At 41.1% G+C, this 22956-nt stretch overlaps 4 protein-coding genes and 1 long non-coding RNA gene across 7 annotated transcripts in view; 3 read left to right on the top strand and 2 right to left on the bottom strand.

Annotated features, from left to right (window-relative positions):
• Positions 1–3886: 3886 nt before the first annotated feature.
• On the bottom strand, positions 3887–4453 carry LOC129764165 (uncharacterized). The gene is made up of 2 exons (XR_008741073.1): positions 4153–4453; positions 3887–4071 (listed from the first exon to the last, which is right to left on the bottom strand). It is a non-coding gene; the product is annotated as an uncharacterized LOC129764165 (long non-coding RNA).
• Positions 4454–5294: 841 nt separating this feature from the next.
• LOC129766604 (uncharacterized) lies at positions 5295–9736 on the top strand. The gene is made up of 4 exons (XM_055767183.1): positions 5295–5339; positions 5400–5900; positions 6078–6835; positions 6908–9736. Exons 2-4 carry the CDS (start codon positions 5465–5467, stop codon positions 9734–9736), a joined length of 4023 nt encoding a protein of 1340 aa, XP_055623158.1. The 5' UTR covers positions 5295–5339; positions 5400–5464.
• Positions 9737–9809: 73 nt separating this feature from the next.
• LOC129766605 (uncharacterized) lies at positions 9810–11210 on the top strand. The gene has a single exon (XM_055767184.1). The coding sequence runs from the start codon at positions 9810–9812 to the stop codon at positions 11208–11210; it is 1401 nt and encodes a 466-aa protein (XP_055623159.1).
• An 879-nt stretch (positions 11211–12089) lies between these two features.
• On the top strand, positions 12090–13265 carry LOC129764164 (28S ribosomal protein S15, mitochondrial). Its single transcript, XM_055762997.1, has 4 exons — positions 12090–12392; positions 12446–12579; positions 12639–12834; positions 12900–13265. The coding sequence occupies exons 1-4, from the start codon at positions 12181–12183 to the stop codon at positions 13189–13191; spliced, it is 834 nt and encodes a 277-aa protein (XP_055618972.1). The 5' UTR covers positions 12090–12180; the 3' UTR covers positions 13192–13265.
• LOC129764163 (SH3 domain-containing protein Dlish) overlaps positions 13199–22956 on the bottom strand; it is an 89488-nt gene continuing 79730 nt past the window's right edge. The window contains exons 1-3 of one of the 3 annotated variants that reach the window (XM_055762993.1): positions 15101–15345; positions 13714–14678; positions 13199–13651 (exon numbers count right to left, since the gene is read on the bottom strand). In XM_055762993.1, the coding sequence (XP_055618968.1) occupies positions 13487–13651; positions 13714–14678; positions 15101–15149 (1179 nt within the window). In that variant the 5' untranslated portion in view covers positions 15150–15345 and the 3' untranslated portion in view covers positions 13199–13486. Of the gene's footprint in view, positions 13652–13713; positions 14679–14801; positions 14958–15100; positions 15346–22956 lie in introns of those variants that run through there. The other 2 variants (XM_055762995.1, XM_055762994.1) reach the window with 2 other exon arrangements.

Consider the following 22956-nt stretch of genomic DNA (forward strand, 5'->3'; position numbering starts at 1 on the left):
TGCCAACTCGATAACCACCTGTTAATAGCAATTGATTGAAACATATTTGGCCACAGTGTAACATGGATAGAAAACATTCAATTAAACTCTTTCACATGAATATATTTTGAAAATTCCCAAAGGAACTGGCAGATTATTTTCAGTAACGATTAGATATTTCCACATTTTCCTCGATAGTGGAAGCCCACCAGTGGTTAATGCCAACTCGATAACCACCTGTTAATAGCACTTGATTGAAACATATTTGGTCACAGTGTAACATGGATAGAAAACATTCAATTAAACTCTTTCACATGAATATATTTTGAAAATTCCCAGAGGAACTGGCAGATTATTTTCAGTAACGATTAGATATTTCCACATTTTCCTCGATACTGGAAGCCCACCAGTGGTTAATGCCAACTCGATAACCACCTGTTAATAGCCGCGCGTGTATGTGTGTGTAGCGATGTCTTCCCAGGGAACCGTTTGTGGCATCACTCTCCTCCTGATAGATTCCCTTCTGGCCTAGGGTGCACAAACAGGCTCTTGGTGACACCGTTCATCCGCGCTTTCATGATAAATAAAGAGCTTCACCGCAACAGCGACAACATGCTCCAATCGCTGTTCAATTAGAACTGAGTGGATTCCCGAGCGCCGCTCGCTTATATACCGATTGGTGATTTCAATAGCCTGTTTTGAAAGCAATTTTAAGACTATTGAAACAAGTTTTTGGATCAAAAAGTAACAAGTATATAACGCGTAGACATTTTATCTTTCGAATGAAGTGTTTATCATACCATTTCGTTCAGTTGTTTAGGAGCTATTAACGCTCAAAATCTCGGTCTCCGGCGTAACGCTTTCGTTTTCGAAACTTTGATTTTACACCCCGGTATAGAAATGAAAGACGTAGTCCTACGTCAAAAATCAGCAACAATGTTGGAATTGTATGACCATGTCAGAACACCATGAAAGTCAGAAATACGTGTTTCTAATAATCAAATAACATAATGTGAAAATTTTCATTCAAATTTTAAAATTTGAAAACCGGCTCCGTGTCTTCTAATCTGGTAGAGATTACACTAACGATTTTGGGACCCAAATTATGGCTCTAGCTTGAAGTCGCCACCAGACGTCGACGTCCTCGCGAATTACCAATTTACCACCATCTGACATATCGTGATGTCGATGATGAACTTTTACAGCAGAGGGATACGCATAGCGCGGCATTCTGTTTCCACCTTTACCGCTGAATATGAGGCTAATGTGATAGCGTGCAGTGTATATTTGCGAGATCACGTCGAAAAATACGGATAAAAGTGATATTTCCATGTGCCATTTTCACTCCCCCACGTTCATACAAACAATTTTATTATTTTAACGTTATGAAGTTGATGTTTCGCAGGCGCTGAGTGTCGGTGTGTATGTTGTGAGAGAATAATCGCCAATTATTCTCTTTTTTACCGAAAATGTTACTGCTTACGAGATCTAAGCATACGACTGCTCTCTAGACCTTTTTACCACATAAATAATCGGAATAAGCCACGATACAATTGTCATCTGTTAAAAAACAGTCCCAGGAAGGTTGTGTCCAATACACGACCGCATAGTTGACGTAGGATTCCGTTAGGCTATCTATTGATTTTGGATATGTTTGAAGAATTACATCGGTAAACTCTTTTATAATGATTTGGTTTTAATGTCTTTGTTAGGGAACACATTTCGGTGGGAACAAAAGCTCCTCCTAATTTCAGGTATTGGCAATGCCGATTTTTCCCAGGCAGCTTGGTTTAGATGTCTCTGTTAGGGAATACATTTTGGTAAGAACGAAAACTCCCCCTAATTTAATGGCATTGGCAATGCCGATTTTCCCCAGGCAGCTTGATTTTGATGTCTCTGTTAGGGAATACATTTCGGTAGAAACGAAAACTCACCCTACCTTCATGTATTGGCAATGCCGATATTTCCCATGCAGCTTGGTTTTGATGTCTCTGTTAGGGAATATATTTCGGTAAGAACGAAAACTCAGCCTACTTACTTTCATGTATTTGCAATGCCGATTTCCCCCAGGCAGCTTGGTTTTGATGTCTTTGTTAGGGAATACATTTCGCTAGGAACGAAAACTCACCCTACATTCATGTATTTGGAATGCCGATTTCCCACAGGCAGCTTGGTTTTGAAAACTCTGTTAGGGAATACATTTCGGTAGGAACAAAACTTCCCGCTACTTTCATGTATTTACAATGTCGATTTCCCCCAGGCAGCTTAGTTTTGATGTCTCTGTTGGGGAACCGCCGTATGTGTCGTCAATTTCGACCATTCAGAAGTGGGTATTTCCGTTAGGATAGGGGTTGAAATTTTTCAATTGTTCAATAATTAGTTTCATGAAATATATTATTTGCTTCAATATGAAAAATTGTTATGGAGTGCCAAAATCGATTGACGCAAAAATTTCATCAATCCATCATGAAATGATTGAGTAATAAGCGTTTGAAATTGGACAATTTCCACGATGTGCTCGATTTTCGATTTACGATTTGTACCCCAATATGTTCCCGAAAGACGTAATCCTACGTCAAAACAAACAGTTGAATGATTCCATGAGAATTTTGGCTCAAATTATCATGCAACCGTGAGTACTTTCATCATTGTTTTGTTTCTTCCATATATGTACATTCCATATTGAATGCAAATAATTACGACACGATATTTGGCTTGCCAATACATATATACTTCGCCTACTACTCCACCTCGATATGTACCTCATTGGGCGTAGGAGTATTCCTATCAAATCGATAACCCTTTTTACCTATTACACAGTAACCATTTAAGAATATTCATATTGTTCGAGTGTTCACAGTTGGACTACATACACAGTAGCTAGAATAACATACAAAGATGGTCAGATGAGGGCCCTGAGCTACGAGCTAATGACTGTTCGCTTAGTAGCGGACACGCAACCAATTAGGCTACGAAGACCTCTCCAATATTGGAGATGATTTCTGCTGTTGAAAAAATCGCCTCAGGGTAAACTTGTTAAAATTGATCGTTGAGTGTTTATTTATTGAGGTATGTTGACTCGTCGCGCTAATAAAACAATTTCATAGGTCGGTAAATTAAGTGTTATGGTGGAAACAGAATGCCGCGTTGTGCGTTGCTTCTCATCAGCTGTCATTGCTTACGTTTTGTACTAAAACATCCGCCCGACGCAGTCTGTTGATTTGTAATCACAATCTAGCATTCGCGTCACCACTTTTCATGTAAACAAAAACAAAGTAAAACGATTCAAGATTCAGATTCAACCAACTAGTGAATCTGTAATTTCATTTCTTTAATTACACATCAATCTCCGTCTATTCGCCATTACCTTAAATATAATAAACTCAGTCGAAGTTCAGTTTGCATCGGTTGCTTAATTTTGCATAAGTATGATTACATAATAACTTAACTGAAAAAGACATGAACCGACTTCGGAGAGCAGCCCCCGCAAAAGCAGCTATTTATGCTTCCCGGAAAAATATGCGAGGCGCCGGCTACTGTAGATGATAGGTTCTACATATGAACCACATTACACATTACATTATTGGTGACGCAGTGTTTTCTCTAAAGCACAAGCTCATGCGACCATATCCAGGTGCACATCTTTCGGCTGTTTATGGAAACTTCAATTATCGACGTCTCGTGCTAGAACAACTATCGAAAACTTATTCGACATCTTGGTTGGAGAATTTTGGGAAAGACAATAGCATAACATCCTCAAAATGCTGAAAAAGTGTGAAAGTGGCAACGGTGCTTCACAACTTTTTGAATGCAGCGGGTTGTGAAGGTTCTATGAGATTGAGGGATTACCGTTCTCAAGTTACACCTCTTATGGATTTGTCAGCATCAAAAATTCAAATAGGAACAATTCTCGGCTTCGCTTTGTATCAGTTACATGACACATTTGCGGATAATGTTAAAGATTGTTTATTCCATTTCTGTGGAGTTTCGTGGTCACCCCTGGCAACCAAGAAAGGTATTCAATTCACAAGTTGTTTCGTCGAAATTATCTACACGAGAGCCGGTCGTTCGGGGCCATAGTTACTGGTAGTCCTACAATATAACAATTTTGTTATTTAAGACGTTGAGTATCATTGTAGCTATAATTTGTATAATTGTAGAGTTATAATTTACCTCCATTTGTGGATGTGCTTTCAAAATGATGGAACTGCAGTCGGCGCTGATCCTGGAATTGAAGCTTGTGATAAAGTATTTGTTCCGTGAATATCAGAGCTTCTTCCACCATCCTTTCATCATTTCCACTACAAAGTAAAAGCATAAAACAAATAAAAACTCCATTTTCAACGAATTCAGTTCGTATGAAAATCTTGTTCTTGTTGTGTCCAAGGATCAGTTGAATGTTCTTAAAAACAACACATTGACATTGGCGCAAGCAGTTTAGAACAAATGTTAGCGTTTAGTACAATGATGCTAATGACGAAATGAAAACACACATATTTAAAATGAAGTGTCAAAGCACAATTGTCGCGATGCGACGCATAGCGCGGCATTCTGATTCCACCTTTAGTGAATAAACGATTATCCTCTTCTTTTTAATGGCGCTAACGTTGCTAGGGGAACCTCGCCGTCTCAACGAGGTATTGATTGCGTTATTTTTAACAGTACTTAGTCGAGTATTCTGAGTGGAAGGATCTAGAAATCTGCGTGACCACAATGTAAGTCGAATGAAATTTCTTTGATAAAAAATTCCCCGGTCAGAACGGGAAACGGTCCCGTAAACGTTTTATACGATTTTTAAATTATACATTACTTTTTCTATACAAACACTAATTGGAAGTATGAAGGATGAGATAAAATATATTACAAAGCCTTTCCTCTTATATTTATCCTATTAATTGTTTGTCAACACGGCTGAACTGAAGAAAAAGATAAGTGATTTTCAGTAGCGGGAATAACAACAAACCGTCAGTGGTTGACTGAAAATGGTTTGTTTATTGAAGAAAATAATTTGTGAATAGCTGCAGCAATCAAAAGTGTATTTTGCATAAAAATCGAAAATTTATAGTCGAAGTATTTATTAAAATAATCGTGTATATGATCAATATTTGAATCACGCGGTTGACATAGATCCTTCGTAAGTAAACATCCAGAAGCCTGAAATACCTAAAAAGAAAAAAAAAAAAGGGAAAAATGTTATGAGTGAATTTGTTGTTATATAGATTGGTGGAAAGAAGGACAGAAAAGCATCGGAAAATTACAGGATAGAAGCAAAGGAGGAAAAGTATAGTTCGAAAGGCGAAGGATAGAGGCCAAAAGACGGCAGAAAGTTGTGAGCACGAGGTTGAAGAAGAAACTACTTTGTGAGTAATATTGCACCTTTATTGTATGAAATTTGTATTTATAAAATGAATATATTTCAGTTTGAGCTGATCCTAAAAAGACTGCTTCAAATTCGTTTCGTATCCGTAACAAACTCAAAAAAGTAATGAGTCAGTCGGATCTAACCTCAAATCACTCCGATCCTGAGATGGATTTTACACTTACTCCGTGTGCAGCCTGCAACAAGACGTCATCGGAGAATGAAGGGATGGTCGGTTGCGATTCCTGTAGTAGATGGTTCCACTACCGATGCGTAGGAGTGACGGCAGTCGTGAAGAAAGAGAAGAAATGGTTCTGCTCGGATGCGGCTTGTCAAGAGATGGCGATAAAATACCAGACCAAGAAGCCTCCGAAGAAAAGCTCTACTCGTTCCACTACAAAGTCAGACGCGGTTCCTACCCAGGAGGAGAAACTCAAAGCAATGGAAGAGGAATTCAAGCGGAAGATGCAAGAGTTGGAATTTGAGCGGATCATTAAGGAGAAGGAAATGGAGTTCAAACTGGCGCTGCAAGAGAGGAAGCTGCAGATGGAGAAGGAGATACGTGACAAAGAGATTTTTTTTTTTTATCTGTATTATAGTGACTTTCAACTCATTTGGCTGGTTCGTCACTTCTACTTCCATTTTTGGAAGAATGTCGGGAGTGAGAATTGAACTCGTGACCTTGAGCGTGAGAGGCATGGATGTTACCACTACGCCAGATCGCCTCCACGTGACAAAGAGATGGCTCAGGAGAAGCTGTTGTTGGAACGAGCCCGGGAGGAAAAAACTCGACACCTGAAAGAGATGAAGGCAATGCGGGAGTCCTACCAGGAGGAAATGGCCGGTATGGAGGAAAAGTTTGCCCTAATGCCGAAGCGAGACCCGAAAGTTCCAGCTGAAGATCCGAAGGAGGGTGTTTCTGATCCGGATAGAAAAGCCAGAATTCTGTCCGGTGAAAAATTGAAGTTGGATAAAGCAAGTCCGAAAAAGAAACCGATTCCGGAGGAATATGAAGAAAGCAGCGATGAAGATGAAAGCGACGAGAGTGAAAGTGACAATGAAGAAGAAGCCGACGATGGGAAAGCAGGTCGTCAGGAGGGTAGCAAAACTGTCCCTCGCGGGCTGGGGCAGCATCGCACAGGCCCGTCTAAAGCGCAGCTATCGGCGCGGAGTGGTGTGACGAAAAGGTTACCGGTGTTTACTGGGAGACCGGAGGACTGGTCGCTCTTTTACGGAACGTTCCAAGCATCGAACGAAGCGTGTGGTTTCACTGACGTGGAAAACCTTGTGAGACTTCAAGAGAGTTTGAGAGGACCAGCTCTCGAATGCGTGCGAGGACAACTACTTCTTCCGAAATCCGTCCTAAAGATGATCCAAAAACTCCGCCAGTTGTATGGCAGACCTGAGCTTCTGCTTCAAAGCCAGCTGGAACGCGTTAGGAAATTGGATCCTCCGAAGTCCGACAGACTTGCGTCGTTTATTCCTTTCGGAAATGCCGTAGAACAACTCTGCGATCATTTGGAAGCGGCAGACTTGCAACAACATCTGATCAACCCGTTACTGATTTAGGAGTTGGTTGACAAGCTCCCGGCTGGAGACAAACGCGAGTGGGTCCGATACAAGAGGAAGAAGAAGGAAGTAACATTGCGAACGTTTACCGACTTCGTGTCCAGAATTGTCGATGAAGCTTGCGAGGCAAGTGTCAAGCTGGACCTAAAATACGAGCCAGCGGGAGTCCACCGTGGAAGCAACGAGGTGAGCAAGAGCAGATCGAAGGAGAAAGGTGTCCTACTCAACCACAGTACCACTGGTGGTGCTGCAAGGAGTACTAGTGAAAAGGCGAAGCCTAAACCGTGCAGAGCATGTCAGCGCACCGATCATCGTTTGCGGTACTGTGAGGACTTTCGTCGAATGGCCTACGGTGACCGAATGGATCTCGTGACAAAGTGGAAGCTATGCCTCATTTGCTTGAACGACCACGGGAATGCTTCCTGCAAGTTCAAGATTCGTTGTAATGTCGAAAACTGCCAGGAGAGACATAATCCTCTACTCCACCCGCAAGGAGGTTTCATCGGTACGAGTGCACACATTCGATCAGCGAGCGCAATCCTCTTCCGGATGATTCCGGTACGGCTCCATTGTGGAGGGAAAACGTTGACGACGCTAGCGTTTCTGGACGAAGGTGCGTCGGTTACGCTGATTGAGAAGGAGTTAGTGGATCGTTTAGGTATCGTGGGTGTTCCAGAACGGCTGACTATTACGTGGACGGCTGATATAACTCGCGAAGAGAAAGGTTCCAGGCGAGCTAGTGTGTGGGCGTCAGCCATCGGCAGTGGGGAAAAAGTGTTGCTGTCCGCTGTCCGCTCGGTCGAAAGTCTGCTTCTCCCTAAACAATCGTTAGATTCTTCCAAAATTTCAAGTGAATTCTCACACTTGCGCAATATTCCGCTCATGTCGTATAAAGATACCAGACCAGGGATACTGATAGGGCTCAACAATCTAGATGCGTTCGCTCCGCTCGAGGTACGGATGGGGAATCCTGGTGAGCCAGTGGCAGTACGCTGCAAACTTGGGTGGACTGTCTATGGGCCGAAAAATGAAATCGCGTCGAATCCAAGGGAGCTTATGGGTTTTCATGACATCGTCAGCAACGAAGTTCTCCATGATTTGCTGAAGACCCACTACGCTCTGGAGGAGTCGGTTGTGGCTGTCAAGAAGGAGACAAAAGAGGACGGAAGGGCCTTGGGTATCCTGCAGTGCACAACGAAACGACTTGGGAACCGCTTTGAAACCGGTCTGTTGTGGAAGAACGACGAATTCAGCTTTCCAGACAGCTACCCAAATGCCGTCAAAAGATTGAAGCAGCTGGAGCAGAAGCTGGAAAGAAACCCGGCTATCTCCGAAAACGTCCACAAGCAGATAGTGGAGTACCAGCAAAAGGGATACGCTCATCTAGCTACTCCGGGGGAGCTTTCCGGAACCGATCCCTGCAAGGCTTGGTACCTGCCACTTAATGTGGCCCTAAATCCCCGCAAGCCCGGAAAAATCCGTCTGGTGTGGGATGCAGCTGCGAAGGTTGAAGGAGTGTCTCTGAATTCGCAGCTGTTAAAAGGGCCGGACATGCTCACTCCTCTAGTGTCCGTTATCATCGGGTTCAGAGAGCGTAAAATCGCTTTCGGTGCAGACATCCGCGAAATGTATCACCAGCTGCGGATCATCGAGGCTGACAAACAAGCACAACGTTTTCTCTTCCGGGCGAATAAAACAGATCCTCCGAGTGTCTACGTTATGGACGTGGCTACGTTCGGGTCGACTTGCTCCCCGTGCTCGGCCCAATATGTGAAAAACCTGAACGCAACGGAACATGCCGACAAATATCCAGAAGCTGCGGCGGCAATTATCAATCAGCATTACGTTGACGACTATTTCGACAGTGCTGAGACCGTTGAAGAAGCGATTCGTCGAGCGAAAGAAGTGCGGTTCGTCCACTCACAGGGAGGGTTCGAGCTCAGAAACTGGGTCTCGAATTCGCCTGAAGTTCTTCGGTTAATGGGAGAGGAGAAAGCTGCTCAAGCGATCCACTTCGGCCGGGACAAGGAAACCGGCAACGAGCGAGTTCTGGGTATAATCTGGAGCCCAGACCAGGATACGTTCTCATTCTCGACGGAACATCGAGATCACCTGCGTGACTATCTGAGTGGAACTGAAAGGCCAACCAAAAGAATAGTCCTGAGTTGTGTCATGGGATTCTTCGATCCGCTAGGCCTGCTAGCGCCCTTCACAGTCCACGGAAAAATTCTGGTGCAGGATCTGTGGCGCACTGGTTGTGCTTGGGACGAGAAAGTTGATGAACGATGTTGGACGAAGTGGAAGAGGTGGATCGAGTTGCTTCCGGACGTAGAAAACATACAAATTCCTCGCTGCTATTTCGGTGATTCGCTGTCGTCAGCAGTAGAGTCGCTGGAGTTACACATATTTGTCGACGCCAGTGAATACGCATACGGCTGCGTCGGCTATCTGCGTGCGGTCGTTGAGGGCACCGTGCGCTGTTCTTTAATAATGTCGCGTTCCAAGGTAGCACCACTAAAGCGGCAGTCAGTTCCACGTTTGAAATTAATGGCGGCCGTGCTGGGTGCCCGAATGCTGCACACGGTCATCAATAATCACACCGTGAAATTCCAGAGGAAAGTTCTGTGGACCGACTCGCAAACTGTGCGCAGTTGGATCCGCTCCGATCAACACAATTTCAAGCAATTCGTTGCATTTCGGATAGGAGAGATATTGGAGTTGACCAGACGTGGCACCAATGGAAGGTGTTATCAACAGCAAAAGGTTCTCGCGGTGGACGACGATGCTTCGAAGCACGGCAACAGTATTGCGTTTCGTGGACAATTGTAGGAGGAAGGTGGACGGCCGGCCGTTGTTAACGTTCAAGGCCACGTCGAAGCAGGAGAAAGTGATCAGGGCGAAAATGTCAGCAATGCATCGACCGCTGTTACAAGAAGAGCTGGCGAGAGCAGAAATTGTGCTGTGGAAGCTGGCACAGAGCGAGAGTTTTCCTGATGAAACGACGGTGCTGGTGAAAAACAGAAACAGAAGAGCTGACCAGGTTCCGATCAGGATTGAGAAAAATAGCATTCTGTATAAGCTGACACCAATGTTGGATGAAAATGGCGTCGTTAGGCTAGGTGGTAGGATGGAAGCGTCGGAGAAACTTCCGTTCGACAAGAAGTACCCTATCATTCTTAGCCGAAATCACGACATCATTCAAAAACTGATCCAACATTACCACGAGAAGTATGCCCACGGAAACCGTGAGACAGTTTTTAACGAAATGCGGCAGAAGTTTCACATTCCAAATTTCCGCGCCGCGATTGGCCAGGTGGTGCGAGGATGTATGAGGTGTATGGTGTCGCGCAGTCGTCCACAAGTTCCGTTGATGGCTCCGCTACCAGTTCAACGAATTTCTCCACAACTACGTCCGTTCAATGCCGTAGGAGTAGACTACCTGGGACCGGTCGAGGTTACGGTTGGTCACAGGAGAATTGAGAAACGGTGGATAGCATTATTCACGTGCTTGACTATACGAGCTGTGCATTTGGAGGTGGTACACTCGCTGTCGTCGCAATCCTGCTTGATGGCAATCAGGCGATTCATGAACAAGTTCGGTTGTCCAGACGAGTTCGTTTCCGGTAACGGAACCAATTTCAAAGGAGCGAGTAAGGTGCTGTTGGAAGAGCTGAAGCAGTTGGAGATTGAGTGTGCTGAAGGAGTAACCAGTGCCACTACAAAGTGGCATTTCAATCCGCCCGGAGCGCCGCACATGGGCGGCATCTGGGAACGTATGGTTCGATCCGTCAAGGAGACGATGGCGGCTCTGTGTGATGGGAGGAAACTTTCCGATGAGATCCTGCTGACAACGTTGAGCGAAGTGGAGGATATCATCAACATGCGGCCGTTGACCTACATGCCGCAGGAGTCGGCGGAGCCGGAAGCCCTAATGCCCAATCATTTCTTGCGTGGAACGGTTCGAAGCGCAGACGTCCGGCTAGCTGGTCGGGTGAACGAAGCGGAAGCACTTAGGGATGCGTACAAGCGGTCCCTACACTTAGCAGATAACATGTGGGAGCGGTGGTCGAAGGAATACCTGCCCACGATAAATCAACGCTCGAGGTGGTTTGAAGATCAAAAGGATCTGAAAGTTGGTGATTTGGTGTTCATCACGGATGGGAAGAACCGAAAGAATTGGACACGAGGAAAAGTAGAGGAAGTGTTTGCAGGGAAAGATGGAAGAATCCGACAGGCGAACGTACGGACGGCTGGTGGCGTGTATAGAAGAGCCACAGCGAACTTGGCGGTGTTGGAATGCTAAGGACGGTAAATCCGGCAAACCGGTGGACCGGTGGTGGAGTTACGGGCTGGGGAATTGTCAACACGGCTGAACTGAAGAAAAAGATAAGTGATTTTCAGTAGCGGGAATAACAACAAACCGTCAGTGGTTGACTGAAAAGGGTTTGTTTATTGAAGAAAATAATTTGTGAATAGCTGCAGCAATCAAAAGTGTATTTTGCATAAAAATCGAAAATTTATAGTCGAAGTATTTATTAAAATAATCGTGTATATGATCAATATTTGAATCACGCGGTTGACATAGATCCTTTGTCCGTAAGTAAACATCCAGAAGCCTGAAATACCTGAAAAGAAAAAAAAGGGAAAAATGTTATGAGTGAATTTGTTGTTATATAGATTGGTGGAAAACAGAGGTGGAAAATCGAAGGAAATAAAGCTTAATCCTTCTTTCCACCAAGGACAGAAAAGCATCGGAAAAGTACAGGATAGAAGCAAAGGAGGAAAAGTATAGTTCGAAAGGCGAAGGATAGAGGCCAAAAGACGGCAGAAAGTTGTGAGCACGAGGTTGAAGAAGAAACTACTTTGTGAGTAATATTGCACCTTTATTGTATGAAATTTGTATTTATAAAATGAATATATTTCAGTTTGAGCTGATCCTAAAAAGACTGCTTCAAATTCGTTTCGTATCCGTAACAAATTGTTTATTTTGGCAATTGCAGGCAGCATTTTTTGTTATTGCATATTACTCTCGAACACAAAATAAAATATAATTTGCGCGCTAATATATAAAAATATCAAATGTAACTAACAAAAATTAACTTTGGATGCGTAACCCTAAACAATACCGGCTCACATCTCATTATAGAAATGCCAGAGCAGTTCTACCTTATAACGTAAATATTTGAACACATTGGTCTTAGGTTGTGTTATTACCGTGTTGTGCAATTTCAGTGTTTTTGATAGTGTTTCTCACGGCCACATTTTCATGAAAAATGAACAGTTTAAACTGTTTAAAATCATTCTCTAGCAATGTGCTATTGTTTTCCCGTAATTACGCGTTCAAGTCCGACCTAAAAATAAAATGGGTTCGCCCAGAGAAAATTCCCTGCTACAAGCCGGAGAAAAGCGGAGATCTGCAGTCAATGCGAGCCATTCCTGAAACGGAGCTTCTGAAAGATTTTCAAAACTCGAAAGAGCTAGAGAAGTATGCTGCGTTATATAGTGTTATTATGTTGACTTTCTTTACAAATCGTACAGAGCGGATGATACGGTGAAGAATTTATTCACTGTTGGGCATAATCGCCGGAGGGAATTGCTGGAAATCTTCAAAGAGGAAATGGTTAAACGGGTTCAGAGACATGAACTTGATTACGGTTCAATGGAAGCAAAGTGTAAAAGAATGTTTCCTATGATTCTGAAAAGGAATAACTCGATTCGATTTTTTTTCTAGTGGGTTTGATGACCGCACAGATTAGAAGTCTACAAGATGTGATGGAGAGATTTCCCCGCCAATCGGCAGCTAAAGTGCATCTGAAAGAGCTCATCGACAAGAGAAAACGCTTCCTTAGATACCTGAGACGGTGGGATTATCGACGATTCGAGTATATATTGGAAAAACTCGACCTTGTGTATAAACCCTACCCGACGTATGATAATTCTTGAAATGAATTCATCGGCGTTGGCTCTAATAATAATATTCGTTTTTTCGCAGACATTTCCATTGGATTACGCGGAAAGACTCACTTCGAAAGTTAACCAATATCCACTGCGATGAAATCAAGGATACTCGTTTACAGGAATACCGACAATTTCTAGAGTCACAGCAGCTCGATTTTCTGGTTAAGAAAATAGAAAACTTGGAGTTCATCAGAAAGGAACAAATCGAGTGTAAAGTGCCGATTACAGTCAGCGCGGAACAAATTCAAGCCGCGAAAAAACAATACGAGGAACTGAAAGAACGAAGAAAATCGCTAGAGGCAACGAATGCCGAAGAACAAGAATAGAACATGATTTTCTGTAAACATTGTTTCCTTTATTTGATTTGTAGACATAAAATAATAAAATTACTTACGAACTAGTGGAGTATTTAACTTCTATAATATTTTGTTTAAGTACTGTTACATTTTACAACCTTCAGTTTACAGTCTAAAGATTTTTTTTATCAAAATGGAAGAACTTTTCACTTTTCCAGCAGTTTCACTATTGAGCGATAAAAATTACGAGGAAAACGATTTGCATTTTCATGAACTAACACTAGATAAAAAGAAGATTACGCGTTCAAAACAAATTTACTTAAACTTACAAACTGGTCATGGCCGGGGGTCTAGCGTATGCTTTGGGAATGAAGCCATATTTACGGGTTTTCGGTGCATACGCCCAAAGCCATCCGTCTACGGTTTGGTTGTTCAAATCGGCATATATCCAATCCCCACGTCGTACGGACAAATCGTCTGGTGCTTGTGCCTACAAAAAGATACATGAAAGATTAGATTGACACACGGATATTTGTCCTGATGTATCCTGACCTTATAGTCATAAAGCATAACGAGTTCCGTTCCGTGATATCGCAAATCATCGGAACCAATTCCTGGTTGTTGTGCTTGCTGTTGTTGCTGCTGCTGCTGCTGCTGCTGCTGTGTGGGGTTTAAATTAGACCCAACGTTACCCCCGAGACTGGTAACGCCATTGTTCATGTGAGTCAAATTTGTGTGGGAACCATTGGTGCCTGGATTGACATTATTGTTGACCACATTCCCGCCGCTAAGATTTGGTTTTGTTTGGCCCTGCAGAATGTTCTCTGCTGGATAAACGAATCCAGACGGTATGAAACCTTCCTGACCATCACTCCTCACTATCCAAAACCATTCTGGATCCTCGCGATTCAGCACTGTAACGAATTCTCCTCGTTCCACAGAGACATCGTTTTCATCACGTGCAATGAAGGTGTAAAGCACAATGTAGCGACCGCTTGGGTCTTTGGAAAATGGCAAGAAGTCTGGCTCGGAACTAAGACTCGCCTGCGAGTGTTTCAAAGAATTAGTTAATCCAACCAATCCGGGTGAATTGTCATCCAGCACATCGATGTTAATATCCGGGATGCCTTCCGTCAGGTCATTATTTGTCAGACCCACAGAAACAACTCGTGGCAGCTTTTTCTTAATAGCCAGATCTGCTAGCTGAGTATTGAAGGGTGCACAGTACGAATGAGGAATAAATCCTTCCTGGCGAGTGTCCTGACCTATGATGTATACCCAGTCATTCTCGCGGTACAGAATATTCACGATTTGACCCCTCTTCACTTCCAGTTCATCGTCAACACAAGGCGTGAAATCATGCAGAACTACCATTTTGCTGTCCGGACTGAGACCATGCTCCTTTTCGATTCCCACACGGACCAGTGTTTCGATACTGGCCGATCCGGTGATGCGACCCATTCCATGATTCAATCCCAAGCTGCTAGACAGATCCTTATCGATATCGCTTCCGATGGCTAAAACGAAAAAAAAGCAATTCCCGTAAGATAAACTTTTGTTCGACTCAGTGAACTATATTTCAATTCAGTAAAAAAAAACATACATTTACGATAAAATAACAAAAATTGTTATTTTATTACCTTCAATATGATAAATTGTAAGATGAAATAATTAGAACATATCTAACCACATTACGTTTGCGAACAACTGCTAAGCGCATCGAAAAAAATTAAATCAAACTTTTTAAAACTGAAACTGAAACCTTTTCGCTGGAAAAACAGAACATTCCATATCAACAGGTAATTATGTCAGTGACCTGCTAGAGTAGTGAATGGAATTCCTTGCTGAGGTTGCCCCTGACAAGTTTCTTTTTCTTCTTGTTCGCTTCTTGTTAGGTTCCGACTGTTTTTTTTTTTGATGGCACCGAATTCCTACTTACGTTTTTTCTTCTTTCCCCGTCTTATCCGTACGGGACACAGAAACGCCATGGTGAATGGTGTCCACTACACGTTCCAGGACATTTTGGTGGCTATTCAATAACTAAAAATTCCGCCGAGACTACTGAAATCATTAGAAACTTGGATGGAATGTAGGAACCGAGTAGGCGAAATGAATTTTGATTTTACAACATTACCACAAAACATACGTCATTTCAGTTGCGAGCGATTGTTACACAGCAAATATTATTTCGAACGATCAGTGACAGGAATCTCAAAATTGGGGGATAGGATGGTTTTTCACACTTTAAGGTGAAGGTGGAAGCTAGCCACAAATGGCTGCCACAATGGCGCTCATTTCTTTAATCTCCCTCCCTTACCCCTCGCCCGAAAATGAATAATTTTGCGAAACACTGTGAAGAAAATGATCGTTTGCAAACACGTCCCACCAAGTAATAGTAATAGTATACCGATTACTCACCAAATATTAAATTTTCATCTGCCATCGCAATGTATAGTAGGAAACGTCGTAAAACTCGAGCTACCCCGCAAACATTAAATCGCATAACAAGCGTATATATAACATCATATGCCCTAAAATTTGGTTGGCATATAATGCGCCTAATTGGCATATGCATGCAAAAGTGGAGGCCATATACATACATGGCAAATGCTTACCGAATTTGTTTGGATGAATATGCAACTTTGATCGGCTATAATAGCGATTACCCAGCAAACATTAAGTCGTATGAATAGCTATAATTGGAAGCGATATACATACAACCAAGACACATTTGTATGATATATGATGCAGATAACTAGCATATACACACAAAAGTGGAGGCGATATACGTATATGCCATATTTTGTACGCATATAAAGCCGTATATAACGATATGCGATGCTTTTTGGACTGATATGCGATTTGATACGACAACGTTACCACTCAATCCATCGATGACATGGAAAATCGTGTTTTTGCATTTTATGCGATTTTAGATATATATGATCGATATTTTGATTGATATTTTATGCGATTTTGATTTGATACGAAATTATATGTGACTTATCATGTGCAAAGTTATACGATTTAATGTTTGCTGGGTATGTTGGAATTGAATTGCGATCTAATATGAATATATTCATGAATTGTCAAAGCACCAAATACGACTTTTGCATACTTATATACGATTTATTACAGACATAGAAAAAAACAAATGGCGCAAAATATTTTCGTGAAATGTTTAATACAACCTCACGAATCGCCATTTTTATATATGAGTTTTTATGTTCGTAGAAATAATAATTGTGTGATTGACTTGTGTTGGGAGTGGAATATGAATGTTTGAAATGCCACAGATTGATGTTTGGTGAAAACTGTTCCGATGTGGGTTCGAACTCCGGTCGTCTGGATTTTCATCCGCCAGCTATCTCGCGCGGCTATCTGAAATATAATTCAACAGCGGTTAAAACTGTTGAGTGCATCATTAACTTTTCAATATGATGTAATATGTTCTTTATTAGGATCTAATATTTACTGTTTCATGATTTTCTTCAGCATGCAACACGATTTACTACAGTACTGAATCGATTTAAATTATACGCTTATACGACACACAAACTGCATCAGCGTAATATACGCATATGATGCGGATTAAATATATTTTACGACAATGTACAACATAAAACTGATGTTTATTATACCGAATTGCTACTTAATTTGATAATGGTATATAAAATCGAGTTTTTACATTTTATGCGATTTCAAATATACACGATACATACTTTGATTGATATTATATGCGATTATGATTTATTCGGATTTCTTGTAAGACTTGGCACGTGCAAAATTATACGATTTCATGTTTGCTGGGTACCCAGCAAACATTAAATCGCATAACAAGCGTATATATAACATCATATGCCCTAAAATTTGGTTGGCATATAATGCGCCTAACTGGCATATGCATGCAAAAGTGGAGGCCATATACATACATGGCAAATGCTTACCGAATTTGTTTGGATGAATATGCAACTTTGACCGGCTATAATAGCGACTTGTGCCATACTCATATACGATTTATTACAGACATAGAAAAAAAAACAAATGGCGCAAAATATTTTCGTGAAATGTTTATTATAGCCTCACGAATCGCCATTTTTATATATGAGTATTTATGTTTGTAGAAATAATAATTGTTTGATTGACTTGTGTTGGGAGTGGAATTGAATGTTTAAAATGGCACAGATTGATGTTTGGTGAAAACTGCTCCGATATGGGTTCGAACTCCGGTCGTCTGGATTATCATCCACCAGCTATCTCGCGCGGCTATCTGCAATTTAATTCAACAGCGGTTAAAACCTTCGAGTGCATCAGCATTTCATTGACATTTCAATATGATGTAATATGTCCTTTATTAGGATCTAATATGATTTACTGTTTCATGATTTTCTTCAGCATGCAACACGATTTACTACAGTACTGAATCGATTTAAATTATACGCTTATACGACACACAAACTGCATCAGCATAATATACGCATATGATGCGGATTAAATATATTTTACGACAATGTACATCATAAAATTGATGTTTATTATACCGATATGCGACTTAATTTGATAATGGTATATAAAATCGAGTTTTTACATTTTATGCGATTTCAAATATACACGATACACACTTTGATTGATATTATATGCGATTATGATTTATTCGGATTTCTTGTAAGACTTGGCACGTGCAAAATTATACGATTTAATGTTTGCTGGGTAGTGCTCTGAAAGTTAATTTTTCATTTTTAAATTTTCCGCAATGGTTTTGTTTGAATTGGTGAAAACATCTTTATTTTTTCGACACTAATGCCAGACAACGTCATTGAAACAAATATAAAATATATATAGATATAAAATCACTCAATAAAATGTTATTCCTGAGTCATAGCGTTTCATGTCATGAAAATCAATTAAATAAAATTGTGTTGATATCAATACAATTATTATTTTTACGTTAAATTGGTCTATAATGTAAGTTTTAGCAACTTGAACATTGGTTAAGAATATTGTATTGCAGAGCTCGGAACACTGCTACGGCTTATATGCTTTCAAAAAAAAAACTGAACGGAAAAGTATTACATTCAATCAAAATGCCTCGGCCAACGAAGAGAAGGCTTAAGGCTCTCCAACGTGAGTATGTGAAAACAATAGATATTGAGGAATTATCAATATCGAGTTACTATGCGGAAGAACTTGTTGATAACAAAAGAGCCCCAATTCGCTTGTGTTATAAATTTGCTCATGTTACGCTCAGAATTTTACTTCATATGCAAATACACCTTCTCTTATATATCATCCTCATTCCGGTTCACGATCGGCGATTGGGTTGATTGGATTTCACAATCCGAACGAGTTCGAATATTTTACATTCTACCCGTACGCCTAAAATCCTAAAGGGGGGGGTAATTTTCGAACTTTCATCGCAGCTGTCATACAACTGTGAAATCAAAACAAAAACAAAAGTTTTTTCCGCAGGCCAGCTTCGGAACGATTATTCCATTTACTGATTCACGTGTAATTCGAACTCATTGGCATCCGAAGTTGAACCAGATTTTCGTTGGGTGTGGAAATGGAATTATCTGCGGATTGTGCGATGAGAAGCGAAGTATGAGAGGAGCCTATCGCCGGAAAAGATGCGGAAGTGATCGGAGCCGCCCAAGTCATTACTCCCCACGCGTTTTTGATGTTCCGTCAGGAGAAGTCTCGCTCTCATCGGAAGAAGATGGAGAAGGATCGTTTGGTTCTTGGTCAATCCAAACGACTAAATTTGCCCACTACTAGTAAACAAAGGGGGCGTGTCGCCAGTTCCGGAGGCACCTTGACGTCGTATGTAATTAGGAATCTTGGTCAGAACAAGAGAGTGGAAGATGATCAAGATCCTCGTGAGGCACTTCTCAAATATGCTAAGGATGTAGAAGAAAGTGCCATTGAAGAAGAAAAAGAAGATGTAGAAGAAAATATTTATTGGATTGTTCCAGTCTACTCTAAAATGCAACCTAAGGCAATATCTGTCCATGAAGATGATCCGAAAAGTAAAAAAGCGAAGGAACAATAATGAAAATAAAAAATATTAACTCTTACATATTTGGTAGATGTAAGCGTTAATATTTTTTCAGTCAGTTTTATTATAATAATCTTTAAAGATAGCATCCTGTAAATGGAAATAGTTGCTAGCAATCTTCCATATGTTGGCTCCGGCTCGCAAAGCTTGCATTAACGTTTTCGTTCCGGTCTTGGCGATCGTACCAAGGTTATTGACCAGATCGGTTTTGGTCATTTCGATACAAGTATCGATGTTAGTCAGAGTTACAGCTTCCTTGTTAAAAATGAGCTTGATAAACAGCTCCTTTTTTTTTTTTTTTTTTATCCAAAATATATATTTTATTAAGGCTCATATGGCGTCAGCCTAACGGGGCCGGGAGTTCAATATTTTGACAATGTTTGCTTAGACTATGTTAGTAATATGTAACCGATTACTCGCGGTTGACTCGAGGTTAGTATTACAAGTGTTCTCATAATTGGTATGTCGCAGTCTTCGATGCTCTGTACGTGTGCCCGACACGGGATACTTCCTATTGGGATGCAGCTGACCATTAATCAGCAACGCCCCCCTAGTCTGTACCCCATATCTAGCGTGGTGCGTCTTTCTCGACTCGAGGAATCCAGGATAGAATGGCGGCGCAATCATCAGCTCGTGTAGAGTTGTCATGAGCGGTACAACCTTTGGCTCTTGTTGAATGATCAGTGGACTGCACAACCTTTGGCCCGTGTGTCTGTAAAGAGTGTGTGTATGTATTGCCGCGACTAAGTAAAAGTTTATCGATCGGATAGGAGGGATAGGAAACGGGGACAGAACGAAGGAAACATCATTAAACGTTGACATCGGCGTTTCTGAGGAACAGGTATAGATGAAGCAGAAGATCAGGATCCCGGCTACCTAAGATATCCCGGACGGGGATATCCGATTGTCTGCCTTGTGCTCTCAGTGCTCTAGAGAGCTGAGAGCGAGCAGCATGGAACCGGATACACGACCAGACAACATGCTCGATGTCGTGGTAGCCATCGCCACAATCACAAAGATTGTTTGCTGCGAGCCCAATGCGATAGAGATGCGCGTTTAGGTTGTAGTGATTGGACATAAGCCGAGATATCACGCGAATGAAATCACGACCTACATTCAATCCCTTGAACCATGCCCTCGTCGAGACCTTAGGGATAATCGTGTGTAACCAACGACCGAACTTGGTGTTTTTGTAACCAACGACCGAACTCAAACAGCTCCTTGTCGCTGTCCAGTTTTGAGGGTTCGATGAGCGATTTATTACGAGTTTTGTCAAGAGCAGAGTTGGTGATCAATCCACGCAAGAATATTTCTTTTTTCGGGTGGAACGTGTTGATGATAAGCGACATTAGCTGAGAGATCTCAGCCTTAACGCAAAGGTTTCCATATCTCCGGTTGGTTTGGCATTTGATAAATGATAGTAAAACTGTATAATAAAATCAACCGAAATTACGCAATACTTTACATTTTCAAATGTAATAAAATATCGTTTTTCACATTGCAAATAATCGATATTGAGAATAAGTAATATACATACCTTCGAGTCCTTTTGATCTTTTTGTAAAATATTCAAAAGTTTTACTGTAAAAGTTGAGCTTTTCAAAAACACGATCTGGAAAAGTCTGCGCTGCAAACATCTTCTTCTTCTTCTTCTTCTTCTTCAATGGCACTAACGTTCCTAGAGGAACTTCGCCGTCTCAACGTAGTATTACTTGCGTCATTTTTTATTAGTACTTAGTTGAGATTTCTATGCCAAATAACACGCCTTGAATGCATTCTGAGTGGCAAGCTCTAGAATACGCGTGATCACAGTGCAAGTCGGAGGAAATTTCTTTGACGAAAAATTCCCCCGACCAGAACGGGAATCGAACCCGAACACCCGGCATGTTAGTTATGACGCTAACCACTCGGCCAAGGGAGCACCCTGCAAACATCTAGAACTATCGGCTAATGAAGATTATTGAGAAATATGTTTTCGTTTGGCTTTTGCCAGAGTAAACGTCATCGCCTCCAGAGATGCCAAATGATTTTTTTAAGTCTGCTACGCAAATGCTGGCGATATTTATACACATCAATATAAATATCGCCAGCTACCTTTTTAACCGTTAGAATCGCAAAGTTACCTCTAAAAAAGAGGTTGTTAGCGCAGGAAACTGAACCAAACCATAAAGAAGAGAAACACCTTATTCCTGCAGTCTGCAACTGAAAATATAAGTCTGCAACAGAATAGAGTTTGCAACAAAAATTAAATATCAGTAAAATTGCGAACAAGTCCGCGAATTTGGCATTCTTGCATTGGGGGTAAACCGATATATGTTTCCCTAAAACGTTCTTTTAAACTGAGAAGCCTGGGAAAATCATCATTTCAGATGCTAGAGACGAATGAATTTTCAAGTTTAAAGCCTCTGTAGTATAAAAAGTAGAAATTGAATTTTTTGATTCATGTAAACCATACTTCTGTACCCGCACTCTTTGTCGTAGGACGTCAATCGATTTCGGCACTTCGTAACAATTTTTCTAATTTAATAAAATAGTATATGTCATGAAAGTAACTATCGAACAATTGAAAAATCTCAACCTTTATTCAAACGTAAATACCTCGTTCTGATTGGTCGAAATTGAAGATACCAGTTTCCTCTTGTACTCACAATTATGGCTCAGTTATTTTCTCATAGAGAGTTCTGCATAAATCATTTTGAACACTCCATAAGAATTCATTACAGTGAAAATGAATAAAATTATATATTTTATGAGACTACAGACTTCAAAACCAAGGCGCCTAGATAAATCGGCATTGCAAATACATGAAACTAGGGGAAGTTTTTGTTCCCACTGAAATATGTTCCCTAACAGAGATTTCAAAACCAAGGTGCCTGGGGGAAATTCGCATTGCAAAAAAAATACATGAAAGTAGAGGAAGCTTTTCCTCTCACCGAAATGGGAACCATGCTTTGTGAAACACTTAGCACATGTTTAAGTATAAAATTGTATTTGGTAGCAGTTGTGTGAAAATGACTTGAAATGTTAACGATTTATTTCAATTTTCCTAAAAAAGAACGAATGTATGTTCCCGCTTGAGAACGGATCATCCAGTTTAAGCTGTCTGTTTTGTTATGTTCATTTCCATTCAAGGAAAGTTCATGCGGCGAGAAAAATTGGAAAAGTGAAGGAATATTCGGAAAGGTGATTTCTCATATGATCTACATATTATATTAGGTGCTGTTAGTTCAATTGAAATTCGCATTGAGGCATACAGCATCGTGTTCCGTTTGGTTTGAAGCGAAAATTTGTTGAAAAGCACTCAGAAAGTGAGGAGGCGATCTGGCGTAGTGGTAACGTGACGTGGTAAAGTGACGAACCACCAAAAATTTATTGAAATTCACTTTAACAGAGAGAAAAATAAATACTCATAAAGTGAAAATTATAAAAGAAAATTTCCTTTTCCATTTCAAATATGTTTTCTCTGTAAAAAAGTAATTTGTTTTTTTCTAGTGAGAAAAAATGATAGAAATAATAATATTTCTATGATAATTATCTTATATTGTCCACTGATGATTCAACAAAAGCCAAAGGTTGTACCGCTCATGACAACTCTACACGAACTGATGATTGCGCCGGCTAGTGACCATTCTATCCTGGATTCCTCGAGTCGAGAAAGACGCACCACGCTAGATATGGAGTACAGACTAGGGAGCGTTGCTGATTAATGGTCAGCTGCATCCCAATAGGAAGTAGCCCGT

The sequence above is a fragment of the Toxorhynchites rutilus genome, chromosome 2, assembly GCF_029784135.1.
Source record: "Toxorhynchites rutilus septentrionalis strain SRP chromosome 2, ASM2978413v1, whole genome shotgun sequence".
Lineage (NCBI taxonomy): Eukaryota > Metazoa > Arthropoda > Insecta > Diptera > Culicidae > Toxorhynchites > Toxorhynchites rutilus.